Raw genomic sequence first — 16,216 nt, forward strand, 5'->3', positions numbered from 1 at the left:
CGCGCACTCTCAGTCACACGCGCACTCTGTCACACGCGCACTCTGTCACACGCGCACTCTGTCACACGCGCACACTCTCAGTCACACGCGCACTCTCAGTCACACGCGCACTCTCAGTCACACGCGCACTCTCAGTCACACGCGCACACTCTCAGTCACACGCGCACACTCTCAGTCACACGCGCACACTCTCAGTCACACGCGCACACTCTCAGTCACACGCGCACACTCTCAGTCACACACGCACACTCAGTCACACGCACACTCTCAGTCACACGCACACTCTCAGTCACACGCACACTCTCAGTCACACGCACACTCTCAGTCACACGCACACTGTCACACGCGGAATTCACACTTAGTGCAAATAGCTAATACAGGGGATGTGTGCCGAGCACGCGCATTCTAAGTCAAATTTATTTGCGTTTTGTCATTGAGATTGTATTTTGATTTTTAATTAAAACATCACCAACACCAACACAAATACAATTTCTGTGACAAAAGTCAAAGAAGTTTCACTTACTATGCGCGTGCACAGCACACACAGCTTTTTTTTTTTCGCAGTGCCTGCTGGAGCTGCAGACCGAGGCCGTTTTCATGTGGACAGCCGAGCTGGAGAACGTAGCAACACTTTGTTTTAAGGCCTTAGAAGGCTCCAACTATGGAGTGAGAGTCGCAGTTTCTAAACTCTTGGGAACGGTTATGGCCACGGCATTAATGCCAAAGCAAGCAACAGGTAGGTTTACAGCAGCTCGGTTGCATTCATTAGGACTCGTACAGAAGGTGGGTGGGAATAACCAAAATCCCCAGTCAGTAACCAGCAAAGTACTTCTAGTAAAATTCCAGTGGTCAAGGAGAAATCTCTCAGAAATTCATTATTGTAGAGTCTTGCCATGTGCGGCTTAATAACAAAGCATCAAACTTCTTCTTGGATTAGGAAACCCAGCAGTAAAGCCAGAGTCCAATGAGGGATGAAGACACTATTAGTGTAAATCCCTAGACAGCTGTCCTTGCACATCTCTATTTCTCTACAAGAGCTCCATTCCTAATGCCATCGTCAATGACCTGTACATTTCAAGTTAGATTTTTTTTTTTAATTTGTTTTGTTTTACTTTTTATCTTATTCACTAAAGTCATGCGACAGAATGTTAAGAGGGCCACGTTAGAGGAGGTGTTGGAACTTATGGCCACAGGATTTCTGCGGGGAGGCTCCGGATTCCTTAAGAGTGGAGGAGAAATGTTGAAAGGCGGAGGATCAATCAGTCGAGAAGTGAGAGTTGGCGTTACACAGGTTTGTTCTGCAATATGTATAAACCTATAAGCAGCCGTACATAGCCTAGAAAGTAAAAAATAGCCATTAACATCTTGTGTGTATTATTTTCTACTTCTGTACAACAATGAAGCAGAGTTTTATTTTTTAGCATTTTTGGAAATGAAAAATACAACTTTGGCTAGTAACAGTGTCAACAATAAATCATTTTGAAAACAATGTGATTGGGTAGTCCCTGCCATGAAAAACTTACATGGCTGCACATACATGAATTCTCAAATGTTAAGAGATGGTTAATACATCCTACAAAGTGATAACCCTGGAGTTCTATAATACCATTATCAACTCTGAATTCTACTACCGAACTTTACTCAAGGTACCTGTTCTGTAAGTGAGGGCAGTAATAGTGTGGATGTATTAGAAAGCAAGACGTACATTGTAATTCTTTGCTAAAATATCCTTAAAAGTCTAAATAATGGAAGCAGGCTTCTAAACTAGTCATTTTTGAGGTGTGTGTTTTTGTTTTGCTTCGTCTCCCAAGCCTGCACCACATCTCCAAATAATTGCTTTTACCATTCATTTAGTGATTGAAACCTGCATTGTGGTTTCCCTGGCATCAGTTTAATTTAGTACAGTAATAGTAATGAATATTTTTATTGTGCATTCTGCTCTTACGTTGACCTGTACACACAGGGACCCTTCAACCAGTTCTCCATATCGGACAACATTTTGGAGTGGAAAGGTTACACGTTCGTGCGTGCGTGCGTGTGTGCGTGCGTGTGTGTGTGTGTGTGTGTGTGTGTCGTAGCCCGAGAGGCAGATGGTGTCTCGGGCTACAATCCGGAGGTTCCCTCAGCTGGCGGTGGGCATTTAAAGCCGTACCACCACACAGTTATAAAGAAACCTTTGTGTGATTTCTATTTAATCCATCTTGTAAGTGGGCATTGTCTTCCCCCCTACTTTTTATAATAAATCCAATTTTTCTGGTAATGCCCTAGGATTGTGCGCTGTTTCTTTTGTTATATATATATATATATATATATATATATAGTGATTGTTTAAAGAAAAAGCGTTTCAAAGACCGTTTCAGAAAATAATGGGATAAAAACAGAAAACTTAAATACGTTCTCACATGCTAAAGTCCTTAAGAGGATATGAAGAAATATGAGAATCCACCTGTTATTTGGCCTAACACCCCTCTATGTTGAACCTCTTCAGCCTACACCTGCGTTGCCCCAAAGGCTATTTTTAAAACAAGCCAAATCAAGAAAACTGCTTAGCACATAAAGCTGAAACTACCATGTGAGTGCAGTTTGTCTTCGTGTTTCCCCTTTGCACTGCTATGAAGTGTTTCAACCTTTTGCCGTTTGTATTTAGGACTTTTGGACACAGTGACGTCTGTCCTCCTTCACCCCAGCATGGCAGCCAGACTCGCAGCTGCATGGTGCCTGCGCTGTGTTGCTGTGGCACTACCCTTTCAGCTTACACCGCTGCTGGACAGGTGTGTAGAAAGACTAAACAACTTGAAGAATTCCCCTGAAGCGGTTAGCGGTTACAGCTTTGCAATGGCTGCTCTGCTAGGCGGTGTACATCAGTGTCCTTTGGGTATTCCTCACGCCAAAGGAAAGTTAAGAAACAAAATGTATCTGGTCTTTCAATACTTAATGGGCCATAATTACTAGGTTACTGTAAGCCTTGCAGCTTAGCACCGCTTGGTAAATATTGCTCATTGTTTATGTCTCTCACAAACTGTGTGTCTGTGCATGTGTGTACAGGCATACCCCGCTTTAATATACGCAATGGGACCGGAGCATGTATGTAAAGTGAAAATGTACTTATAGTGAAGCACTACCTTTTTTCCACTTTACAATGCATGTACTGTACTGCAAACATCATATATGTGCATAACTGATGTAAATAATGCATTTGTAACCAAAATAAATACAGTAGGCTTTATTGAAATAAAATCTTTAATGTCAGCTGATTTTTCTTATGTGCTGACAGATACAACATGGATGAATGGAAAATTATTTTAAAAATATGTAGGAAGGATGAAGGAGAGGGCATATCTTTTACTGTACAGTATTTTTACTGAAAGGGCATGAAGGTGAGGTGCATTTATTTGACTGACTGATATATTTTTGGGACTTATTTTTTGTGACTTTGGTGAAAACAGTACAGTACAATACTGTACAGTACTGTACAGTGTTTTACAATGCTGTGCTTCCTTAGGCCGTGCGTATAGTGCCCGCGACCGGCGACATCACCCATCATAGCTAGCGAAAGTTATATGCTCCCGGGCATTTGATTTGTTCAGGGGCTGTCACATGAGGTGACAGCCCTTGAAAATCAAATATTCCCGGCTTCCAAAGTCTGCTCCGTCGCATTGCCGCTCTCGCGCTTACTATAAGCGCACGCGGCGGCGGCAGCAATGTGTTTGTTTTTGGGTGGCATCGCCGGCACTATACGCACGGCCTTACTCAGGTCCTTGATCAGCTTGGCTTGCACGCACTCCCTCAGTCACGCACACACTCCCTCTGTCACACAATCTCTCACGCACTCCCTCAGTCACACAATCTCTCACGCACTCCCTCAGTCACGCACACACTCCCTCTGTCACACAATCTCTCACGCACTCCCTCAGTCACACAATCTCTCACGCACTCCCTCAGTCACACAATCTCTCACGCACTCCCTCAGTCACACAATCTCTCACGCACTCCCTCAGTCACACAATCTCTCACGCACTCCCTCAGTCACACAATCTCTCACGCACTCCCTCAGTCACACAATCTCTCACGCACTCCCTCAGTCACACAATCTCTCACGCACTCCCTCAGTCACACAATCTCTCACGCACTCCCTCAGTCACACAATCTCTCACGCACTCCCTCAGTCACACAATCTCTCACGCACTCTCACTCAGTCACGCATGCACACGCACTTAGTCACGCACGCACTCTGTCACGCACGCACGTGCACTCAGACACAGACACACGCACGCACTCAGACACAGACACACGTGCAGACACACGTGCAGACACACGTGCAGACACACGTGCAGACACACGTGCAGACACACGCGCAGACACACGTGCAGACACACGCGCAGACACACGCGCAGACACACGCGCAGACACACGCGCAGACACACGCGCAGACACACGTGCAGACAGACACACACACGCAGACAGACACACACACGCAGACAGACACACACATGCAGACAGACACACACACACACGCAGACAGACACACACACGCAGACAGACACACACACACACACACTCAGACACACACACACACACTCAAACACACACACACACACACTCAGACACACACACACACACACTCAGACACACACACACACACACTCAGACACACACACACACACACACTCAGACACACACACACACTCAAACAGACACACACACACACTCAGACAGACACACACACACTCAGACAGACACACACACACTCAGACAGACACACACACACTCAGACAGACACACACACACTCAGACAGACACACACACTCAGACAGACACACACACACTCAGACAGACACACACACACTCAGACAGACACACACACACTCAGACAGACACACACACACACTCAGATAGACACACACACACTCAGATAGACACACACACACACTCAGATAGACACACATACACTCAGATAGACACACACACACTCAGATAGACACACTCAGACACTCAGGCAGACACACACACTCAGACACACACACACACACACACTCAGACAGACACACACACTCAGACAGACACACACACACACAGACACACACACACACACAGACAGACACACACACAAGCACAGAATGCAGTAGAAGAGCACCTCCTCCTCCTCCTCCCCGTAGCCTGTAACTCACATGCAAAGTTCCATTCTACAGCAGCAGCAGGCTAGAGCGAGCTCTGAGGAGGGAGGAGGGAGGAGGAGAGCGGAGGGAGAAAAGCCAGGAGCTGCAGTGCGGGCGGAATCACTGCTATAGCAGCTGATTGATGGTGCGCCCGATCTCCCCGTTCCCCCTGCCATCTGGCCCCGTTCCCCCTTACCCCTTACCTGCACTCCCACTCAGTTAGGGACCACAATGAAGGAGGTTGCAGTATTGATGAGAGGTGCGCACGCACGCACGCCGCCCCCTGGTGTCCGTACTCACGAAGCATGCGTACGTACAAAGGGGTATGGTGTAACTAAAAATAAATGTACGTACTTGCGAGTGTACGTAAAACGGGGTATGCCTGTATTTATATGTGTATATACCGTACTCGTTCAGCCTAATAGACATTACTGAAACTTGGCTAACGCCACCTGTTACTATCTCACCTGCTGCACTGTCTTACAGTGGCCTTTCCTTTAGTCATACCCCTGACCAGGGAGCAGACATGGTGGAGGAGGCCTTCTTCTCTCTCATTGATGCACTTTCCAAGTAATACCCCCTTGTCCTTCCCTCTCGTTACCCTCATTTGAAAAAAACACTCCTCTGTCTCTCCGTATTGCAGACAATTTTGTTGCCTGGCTTCCACACCTGCTCATTCCTGACTTCCTCACTCATTCTAGCAGACTTTAATATTCCTATTGATAACCCTAATACTCCAGCTTCCTCTTATTTCCTCTTTGACCTCATTCTTTGGTCTCTGAGCGGTTGTCCAGCTCTGCTTCACATTGTGATGGTTACTTGCTTAATATTATGTTCTGTCGTCTCTGTTCCCTCACTAAATGTCAATGGAGGAAATCACTCTCTAAAGCTGATTTATGCACCGCAAATTAATTCTCTTTGCCTGTAATTCTGCCCAAATCCTTTCTAAACAAAACTACTTTTACTCTCACATATCTACTATCCACCAATTCACAATGTCTGTTTTCAACTTTCAACTCTCTTTGTCCTTCCACCCAAGGTCCCACTTCTGGCCTTATAGCTCAAGATCTAGCTAACCACTTTAGAGATGAAATCAACGCTATTCGACACGACTTTGTCAAGCCACATCCACACCAGTTACCAAGGAGAAAGTCTCCCATCTTCTCCCCTCACCCCCCCCCTCTACAATTTTCTCTCTGAATCCTCTCATCTCCTGACCTCTCCTCTTTCATTCCAATTGTGTGTAACTGTTTTTCTGCTATTTGCTCGTGGATGTCCCATTATCATCTCTAACCTAACATGTCAAAAACAGAGCTTATCAGTTCCCTTCCTTCTAACCCTACATCTGTACCTAATTTCTCAATTGAATTGTAAGTCTCCACTATACTTTGTAGACTCCAAGCTAGATGCACGGGTGTCATTTTTGTACTCCTCCCTCACCCCTCACAATCGGTACCTCGCCAAATTTTGTTTCCATTTCTGCAATATTGCCAATCTACATCCCTTCCTCACCTTTCTGACCTAATTTCCAAGTTATTTCTCAAATGCAATCTACTTTGTGCTCATGTTCTAGGTCTCTTCACTTCCATGGCAACTAAACCCATGCTAAGCAATCCAACACATGCTATTATGCACTGCAGCAGTTTAGTGAAGGTTATTCTGGTTCCTGAGTATTACTGTTGCCAATCTGTATACTGTATGAAGTCCGTCTCATTATTTTGATTTTGTTGTTGCAGATGGTTGTCAGCATAGCCGAAGACTTGTTACGCACTGCTTCACAAAATAGCAGACTATCGTTACAACGCACGCAGGCTGGATGGCTATTGCTTGGAGCTCTAATGACATTAGGTACGTACGCTGCTCTGCATCTTCTCTGTACCCTTCCTGTTTGAGAGATGCACAAAGTAGAAACCAAGCACAAGGAATACCTGCCTTTGGCTGGGGTTCATCGGGGTATCCACCCCAATCCGTTGGTAATTGCATCACAGCCGGATGAATCCCTGTCTTGCTATGTAACTCATTTCTATGGCAAAAGTTGAATTTCTGTAACTTGGAATAATAGAAAAGGATAATGGAAAAGTGTGCATCGCTCATAGGCGCTTTTTGGGAACAGAGTAGTTGGGTTAGTGATAATATAATGTGGTGCCTGATCCATAAACCTACTTCCTTTGGATTTATCATCAAGCTAACACTCTCTCTCAGAACCTGAATAGATGGGCTGCTGTAAGCTGAGTACTGCACTGGTTATACCGTCTGAAGCTCCCTCTTATTTAGCTCCCCATAGTCCCCGCATTTTTACAAATAAATGTGAGTGTTGTGAGTACTTGTTTGTTTTTGTTCTTCTCTGTAGTAAAAGCTTGTCATATCCTTGCCAAACATACATGGAGACAAGTCTTGTCTGCTCACATCCTTTCCGTTCACAGTCCATTGCTACAGTCCCTATGGCTTCTCACCAATTTCTTGTCTCAAACTTACACAGGCCCCTCAGTTGTGCGATACCATCTCCCTAAGATGCTTCTGCTTTGGCGAAATGTGTTTCCTCGTTCCTTAAAAGAGTTGGAGGCAGAGAAAGCCAGAGGAGACTCTTTTACTTGGCAGGTGACTCTGGAAGGTCGCGCTGGAGCTCTCTGTGGTAAGAAGCAGGATGGTACACCCCCGATTTCCTTATTGGTGCAGTCCGACTTAGGAATAAAAATGAATTGATGTTTAATTGGGTAATTCTATAGTTCAACGTTTTAGTAGCCGCATTGGTGCTGGAGAAGTGTAAATGTGTTGTAGGCTGTGATACCTTTTTTAGTGGAAAAACAGAGTCCTCCATAGATGAAATTATAGTGTACAGAGCTTTCGAAACTTCAAAAGTTTATTTTTCTAGTGTACAATGAAAATTAAACCTCTGTACACTAACTTAATCTATGAAAAACTCTTTGTCCGCTAAAAGGTATCACAGCCTAATATGGGTCTAGTCTGAGTAATAAAAAATAAATAAAAAAATAGACCTGTATTTAAATATGTAAGCATTGTAAGCTGTTCGGGGAAAGGACTCCTTTTCCTAATGTCTACTTTTATTCCTATCATGTATCTTATTATGATGTCAGGTGTATTACTACTGCAAAGCGCTATGTACTTGGATGGGCGCTATAAAGATGTATGCATGTGTGTGTGTATATATGTATGTGTATACAGGCATACCCCGTTTTACATACACTCGCTTTACGTACACTCGCAAGTACGTACATTTTTTTTTAATTGCACCTTACCCCCTGTGTACGTACGCGTGCTTCGCGAGTACGGACACCAGGGGGCGGCGTGTGCGTGCTGTGGTGGTGTGCCCTCTCTTCCTCTCCCCGGCTCTTCCTTCACCTGGCTTCCCCAGCCCTTCCGTTCCCCGGCTCCCCCAGCTCTTCTGTTCCCCGGTTCATCCTCTCCCCGGCTCTTCCAATCACCTTCCCCTCTTCCTGGCTATTCCGATCACCCCCCGCCCCCCTCCCTCTTTCCCTGGCTCTTCCGGTCACCTTACCCTCTCCCTGGCTATTCCGATTACTCCCCCCCCCCCTCGGTTCTTCCGATCACTCCCCCGAGCCCCCCCGGTTCTTCCGATTACTCCCCCCCCCCCCCTCGGTTCTTCCGATCACTCCCCCGAGCCCCCCCGGTTCTTCCGATTACTCCCCCCCCCCTCGGTTCTTCCGATCACTCCCCCGAGCCCGCTCAGAGCCGCGCTCTAGCGTGCGTGTGCTGCCTCTGACTGCCATGCTTCTGCCGCCCGCAACCTGCACGCTGCTTGAGGTAGGGAAAGAAAGGGAGGAGGGACATGCAGGGGGTGGTGTGATGTGAGGGACATGGGGGGGTGATATGAGGGACATGGGGTAGGGGGGTGATGTGAGGGACATCGGGGGGGGGGTGATGTGAGGGACATGCAAGTGGGGGGTGATGTGAGGGACATGCAAGTGGGGGGTGATGTGAGGTACATGCAGGTGGGGGGGGATGTGAGACATGCAGGTGGGGGTGATGTGTGAGGGACATGCAGGTGGGGGGTGATGTGAGGTACATGCAGGTGGGTGAGGGGGGGATGTGAGACATGCAGTGGGGGGTGATGTGTGAGGGAGATGCAGGTGGGGGGTGATGTGAGGTACATGCAGGTGGGGGGGGGATGTGAGACATGCAGGTGGGGGGTGATGTGTGAGGGACATGCAGGTGGGGGGTGATGTAAGGGACATGCAGGTGGGTGGTGATGTGAGGTACATGCAGGTGGGGGGTGATGTGTGAGGGACATGCAGGTGGGGGGTGATGTGAGGGACATGCAAGTGGGGGGTGATGTGAGGTACATGCAGGTGGGAGGTGATGTGAGGGAGATGCAGGTGGGAAGTGATATGAGGGAGATGCAGGGGGGGTGATATGAGGGAGATGCAGGGGGGGGTGATATGAGGGAGATGCAGGGGGGATGATATGAGGGAGATGCAGGGGGGGTGATATGAGGGAGATGCAGGGGGGGTGATATGAGGGAGATGCAGGGGGGGATGATATGAGGGTGGTAATATGAGGGAGATGCAGGGGGGGGTTGATATGAGGGAGATGCAGGGGGGGTGATATGAGGGAGATGCAGGGGGAGGTGATATGAGGGAGATGCAGGGTTAGGTGATATGAGGGAGATGCAGGGGGAGGTGATATGAGGGAGATGCAGGGGGAGGTGATATGAGGGAGATGCAGGGGGAGGTGATATGAGGGAGATGCAGGGGGAGGTGATGTGAGGGAGATGCAGGGGGAGGTGATATGAGGGAGATGCAGGGGGAGGTGATATGAGGGAGATGCAGGGGGAGGTGATATGAGGGAGATGCAGGGGGAGGTGATATGAGGGAGATGCAGGGGGGGTGATATGAGGGAGATGCAGGGGGGGGTGATATGAGGGAGATGCAGGGGAGGGTGATATGAGGGGTGCTGGAGGAGATATGATTTTACCCGTGCGGCCTGATTTTTTAAAAATATTTATAGGGGGGGGGGTCTTTTAAAAATGTATTGAGGCGGTGTGGGTCTTTTAAAAATGTATTGGCGGGGGCATTTTTAATATGTATTGGCGGGGGCATTTTTAATATGTACTGTATTGGCGGGGTGGGGTTACATGTATTTAGAGGGATGGGTTTTTTTGGTATGTATTTTGTGGGGGCACTAGTAAGAAAAAATTAGCTGACATTAAAGATTTTCTTTCTATAAAGCCTACTGTATTTATTTTGGTTACAAATGCATTATTGACATTAGTTATGCATATATATGACGATTGCAGTACAGTACATGCATCGTAAAGTGGAAAAAAAATAGTGCTACACTTTAAGTACATTTTCACTTTACATACATGCTCCGGTCCCATTGCGTATGTTAAAGCGGGGTATGCCTGTATGTGTATATATATGTGTATATGTATGTATATATGTGTGTATAAATGTATAGTATACACATTGTTTTGTGTATTATACACACGTTTTTTTAATTTCAGTAATGTTTCAGTTGGATCTATAAATGCCATTAATTAAATGTTTTCCATTTGTACAGCAGACTAAATCATGAATCATCTATGTTAATATATTTTGATGAAACATTGACTTTTTTTCAAGCTATGCAGAGTTTTGTTGCTCACTGCCCTGAGCTGCTCACTGAGGATGTGATCAGGAAGTTGATGACACCCATTGAATGTGCCATGACCATGATGTCACAGTAAGTAATTGGGGCATGGCTGCATAAAATGCTTAAGTTATGCAGTTTAATTAGTCTTTACATCTAAATCTCATTTAAATCAGGAACCTGCACCATTGAATTTGTATTTATTTTTTTTGCGTGCTTGTAATTGGAACCAGGGAAATTTGGTGGAAAAGACAAATAGTTGGTAACTACTACAGATGCAGCGGCCATTATCCGAACATTTACCTGGGTACATTTTGTGTTGTGCCGCGTGTAGGCTGCGATATATTCACAAGTTTTGCCGCTGCAAACGGCCCATCGGATAAACACAGCAGGGGTCCCTGCTGTGTGAATCCTGCCGGGATCTGCCTCTCTGTAATAGACGCGCAGTAAGAGGCTGAATCAGTCACTAACTGCGCACCTCTCATAGGCGATCACGGGGGGGTTTATTTAATTTTAAACATTACAGTGTCGTAGCAGGGGGTCTCCGGAGCTGAAACGCATTGGTTTCAAGTCCGGGGATCCCCTGCTTCCCGAGATACAGGCCCCGTTATAGGGTGCCGGTATCTCCTATGCATGGAAATGTCCCGATCACGTGACGCGAGACATTTACATGCATAAGAGATACCGGCACCCCATAACGGGGCCTGTATCTTGGGAAGTAGGGTGTCCCCGGACTTGAAATCAATGCGGTTCAGCTCCAGAGACCCCCTGCTACATTACTGTAATGTTTAAAATTAAATAAACCCCCCGCGATCGCCTGTGAGAGGCGCGCGCTGTGAGTGTGACTGATTCAGCCTATCTCTTACTGTGCGTCTATTACAGAAAGGCAGACCCTGGTAGGACTCACACAGCAGGGACCCCTGCTGTGTTAATCCGATGGGCCATTATAGTCTGCCCGGCAAAACTTGTGCGGATCACGGTGAGATCTCGAAATCCATTTCGAGATTTGTTCGAATAACGGCCGCTGCATCTATACTTCAGTGTAACAAGCTAATGAAACTCTGTTTTCCAAATAGTGGAGTGTTTCACTGATGTCAGAACTACTGACTAGATCAGCGGTGCGCAAACTGTGGGGCGCGACCTCCAGGGGGGGCGCGACACTGCCGACGGGGGGCGCGGGGTTTACAGAGGCCCCGCGCGCTTCCCGAAGGCACTTAAATTAAGTGCCGGGGGAGCTGCAGGGCCTCTGTAAACTTAACTTACCGTGGCTCCGGCGGCTTCCTCCCTGCAGCGCCATGGCAACGCGGCGTCAAAATGACGCTGCGGAGTCATGTGACGTCACGTTGCTATGGCAACGTGACGTCATTACGCCGGAGCGCGGGTAAGTTGGGGTTGGGGGGACGCGGGAGTGAGGGGACAGCCGTCGGGGGCGCAAGGGAAAAAAGTTTGCGCCCCCCTGGACTAGATTGCATTTTATTATAAATGCTACCCTCTCACACTGCTTGAATATAGAATATACCATTCTGTTTTTATTGATCACCGCCTGTAACATTATAAAGTAAATATATTAATGAGCAATTTTTGAACTGCAGACCATTCCAAATATATATTGTCCCTGAAACTGAAGTTACATTGCTATCGGAAAATATAGGTCTATTCACACTACTAAACTGGGTGAAAAAAGCTTTTAGGAGATTATTTTAATTAAATTATTGGCACCAATCACAAGTTAGTGTCATTTTTTTCCCCCCTTCTATTCTTTTCTAAATGACAAAAGTAGTTTTGAAATGACCTGTGTGGCTGATAATACTGTGATGTCACCAATGTTTGTTTACATCTGATATGTGGTCACAATACACATGTGTTACCAGAGGCACACAGGTGTGCTCCACTATTATTTTATAGAATATATTATTTTGCCACATCCGCATATAATTGGTTAGAAGAGAAAAGTATTCTTGTTCGTACTGTGTGTCCTGCAAAGTGTTTTTAGGCGTTTGGAAAAAATGGGTTAGGTTAAACCAGTAGTTCACAGCCATACTGTATCCCTAAGGAACCACAGATACAACAGATATATTTACTAACTAGTTTTCTGCCATGCGGAAGACTAGTTGGTTCTGTTCATGTGTGCACAACAACAGATTTCTACCTACCCTCTTAATAATGGAGTCACCTACCACCAAAGACTTTTTTGTTCTGAGTATCCTGTCCTCTGTGCTGGATGAACAATTCCCCGGGCTGCTAAAGGAATCGGTCTCCCCAGCCTTGCCATTCCTGCCATGACACACCTAATATCTTCACTCAATCTGGCAAATCTATTGGGATCTGTCAACTCAGAACTGGCCTGCCTCTCCCTATTGCCCCTGCTTCTTCTTCTGTTACCCAGCTACCTACCTGTTCCTCACTCACAGCTCCACCATCTGCAACACTAGTCCCAGCTAGGGCTTGCTTTGTGAGCACTAAACTCTGTTAAAGATTGTCAATGGCCCTCAATGTTGCAAATTGCCTCTTCAGATTAGCAATCTGAGACGCCAAAGAAACCACCTGCTCACACTTGCCACCGCTGTATGGTCCCTGGAACAGCTGCTCCAAGGGACCAGTACACTGTTTTTTTTTGTTTTGTTTTTTTTTAACCCGATTGTGCCAGTCACATCTGAATGAATTTGGTGTAAATATTATTAGAATATAATCTGATGCTACTGGAAGCTTGGTCCAGCTACTGTGCCTTGAAGACAGAGTTACGAACCAATGAATGAAACTGTTGAAGCTGTGCTCAAACATCTAATAAACCTGTTGACTATTAAAGATAGTTTAGATTTTTTTTTATTTGTAGTTGCAATAAGAGAGCCTGGTTCGGTATAAACTGTCCTTCTGAAATCATTTATTGTGTTTAATGCAAACTTTTTATTTCCCCTCTTGATTTAACTCTATAGCATCCTTTCTGTAATTAAAGCACATGGGACACATCTAAAGGCAAGTGCTGCAATGGTCCGTCTGAGGCTGTATGACATTTTGGCTTTGTTGCCCCCCAAGACGTATGAAGGTAAAGATAACCTCTTAATGTTCTCTTTTTTTAAGAATGGCTAAGTTGATATAGAAAACTTGGTGGACTTCTAGCTCCAGGATCTTAACTGGGAACAACAATGTTTTTGAGCCTCAGGAAGAAACAATAAAATGTGACAAGATTCTCGTATTGGAATTGTCATTCTCAACTTCTTGTTTTTGACCTTGGTATTCACGAATAAAGGTCCCTACCCCTCTCCTCTCCCCCCCCCCCCCAGTTCTCACATCCTGTGTGATAGGAACATAGAATGAGCCTCTAATTTGTATCTGCAATGGTATTTTGTTTTAATTTATTAACAGTTTTCTTATCTCTTCTAAATATTCATGTATACCTAAATATCCATTCTTTTGTATAGGAAACTTCAACGTGCTTCTTCGTGAGCTAGTGGCAGAGTTCACCTTAACCGACAACTCTTCCAATACCACCACATCCCTCCTCCGCTCTCTGTGTCACTATGATGACAGTGTGCTGCTTGGCTCGTGGCTGCAGGAGACTGACCACAAATCCATTGAAGATCAGGTATGGGATTGATGTGGAGTGACAAACAATATTTCTCACCCCCCTCCCCTCCCCCTACAAAAGGTAGCGAATGATCTTGATTGTTGCATGATCAGTGTGGTCCCAAATTGAACGAACCAAGTTAAAGCTGGGTGATGCCTTCACAAAACAATCGTACCGAAATGAGTGTTAAATTATTTTTGTAAGCTTATTGTGAAAAGGCACTGTCGCTGGAAGTGTATGATGGGGTTTACTACCCTTATCTCTGCTTACATTTCCAGTTTCCCAGTTTGTCATTTGACTCAGTGGGCATGTATAATTCTGGTTATTTTACCCCTGTGATGGAACAGACCAGATTGGGTCATCCCCCTTTCAGCGTTCGTATTTTAGAATTCTTTATAATTATTCCTATTCTTTCGCCCTCATTGGGCGAGCTGCTCACGTGACGCATCAGTGAGCAGCTATATCAAATTTGGTTGTCTCGCCAAGCAGGTAAGCGCCACGCTCGCTCACGCTGGCCACACACATTGCAGCAATGTGTTTCATCGCGGCCAGCGGGAGCGCCCGCTCAGCGCCACCCTGGACAAGGCCTAAGACTTGTCTTTGGCTTGTTTCTTGTAAGGTCAGTCTTATTTTTCCCAGTTGGCTGTACAGCTTCCATCTTAAGACCAGAGAATTGTTTTCTCATTGGTTGGTACAGTACTCGCAACCTTCAAGGGGGGGGAGGGGGCAGAGAGGGTTTATGGGGGATTGTGACACAGATGTTTTATTCTGTTGCTGCTTTTATTAATTGATATTTGCATGTTGTGCAGCTCCAGCCCAACAGTGCATCTGGAAGTGGGGCTTTAGAACATGACCCTTCCTCAATATATCTGCGCATCCCAGCCGGAGAAGCTGGCCTGGCCCCCTCCCGCTAGGAGTGTCTGTGATCGATGCTTCTGTGGCTCTCTTTGGGGTGGTGTTCCCTCACGTGTCATCCAAGCACAGGTCAGTGTGGCATTTCAATTTGCGGCAGCAAATTGGGAAGCAGTTGCTAAAGCAACTGGGTCACTTTCAGGTGAGTGTTACTGAAGGCAGAGTTTCTGCAAAGGAGACGTCCTAGCAAAATGTGATGCTACACTGGCGACACACTTTATTCGAGCTCGGCTAGTCCCACGAATTCGGGTATACCCGGGTGTATTGAGGTTTGTGACTGTTTTCTGCCCGAGTGCATTGAGGTATTTTCCAGGCAGGGATTTAAGCATTTTATTCCCGCTGGCTGCAATACTGCACAGTATATATATATATACTGCATTACAATTCATGAATTTATGCCATCTGGTAGACACGCGAAGCATTGCAGCCTATTAAATCCTAATCATTATCATTTAACAGATCAGCCGCCCGTCAGCCAGGCATGAACCCAGGCTGGAAAGGCAAATGCAACGGGGCTTGTCAGAGGTGAGGAGCGGCGCATTCCAGGTATCTGCCAGGTACATACTGGGTATTTGCTCGAATAAAGTGTGTCGGTGCAGTAGTTCAAGCTCTAAACCAGGGGTGCGCAAACTGGGGGGTGCGCCCCCTAGGGGGGACGTCGTGTTTACACAGGCCCAGTGCTTCCCCGAATGCATTTAAATTAAATGCTAGGGGGCCGCACAAGGCCTCTGTAAATTCCCTTACCTTGATTTGGCTTCCAGCAATATGACTCGATGGCAACCCGGCGTCAAATGACGCTGTGGGGTCACGTGACGTTGTGTTGCTATGGCAACATGACGTCACATGACTCTGCTTCGTCATTTGATGCCGGAGCCGAGTGGGAGGAGGGTGGGGGGGGCGCGAGCAGGGGGGGAGATCAGGCCTATTCTCCGTTCTGGAAGAACATTTAGAGCATCAATTCAAAAACATAATT

The 16,216-nt window shown here is 46.3% G+C and overlaps 1 protein-coding gene across 1 annotated transcript in view; it reads left to right on the forward strand.

The window, feature by feature from the left end:
- Window positions 1-16,216, forward strand: part of LOC142492334 (HEAT repeat-containing protein 5B-like) — a 45,549-nt gene that overhangs the window by 24,450 nt on the left and 4,883 nt on the right. Inside the window, 11 exon segments of the mRNA XM_075594987.1 lie at window positions 565-736; window positions 1,134-1,291; window positions 1,964-2,019; window positions 2,648-2,771; window positions 6,893-7,004; window positions 7,636-7,788; window positions 10,760-10,859; window positions 13,700-13,809; window positions 14,186-14,349; window positions 15,141-15,222; window positions 15,225-15,315. Of these exon segments, the coding sequence (XP_075451102.1) occupies window positions 565-736; window positions 1,134-1,291; window positions 1,964-2,019; window positions 2,648-2,771; window positions 6,893-7,004; window positions 7,636-7,788; window positions 10,760-10,859; window positions 13,700-13,809; window positions 14,186-14,349; window positions 15,141-15,222; window positions 15,225-15,315 (1,322 nt within the window).

Source organism: Ascaphus truei, chromosome 4 (assembly GCF_040206685.1).
Source record: "Ascaphus truei isolate aAscTru1 chromosome 4, aAscTru1.hap1, whole genome shotgun sequence".
NCBI lineage: Eukaryota > Metazoa > Chordata > Amphibia > Anura > Ascaphidae > Ascaphus > Ascaphus truei.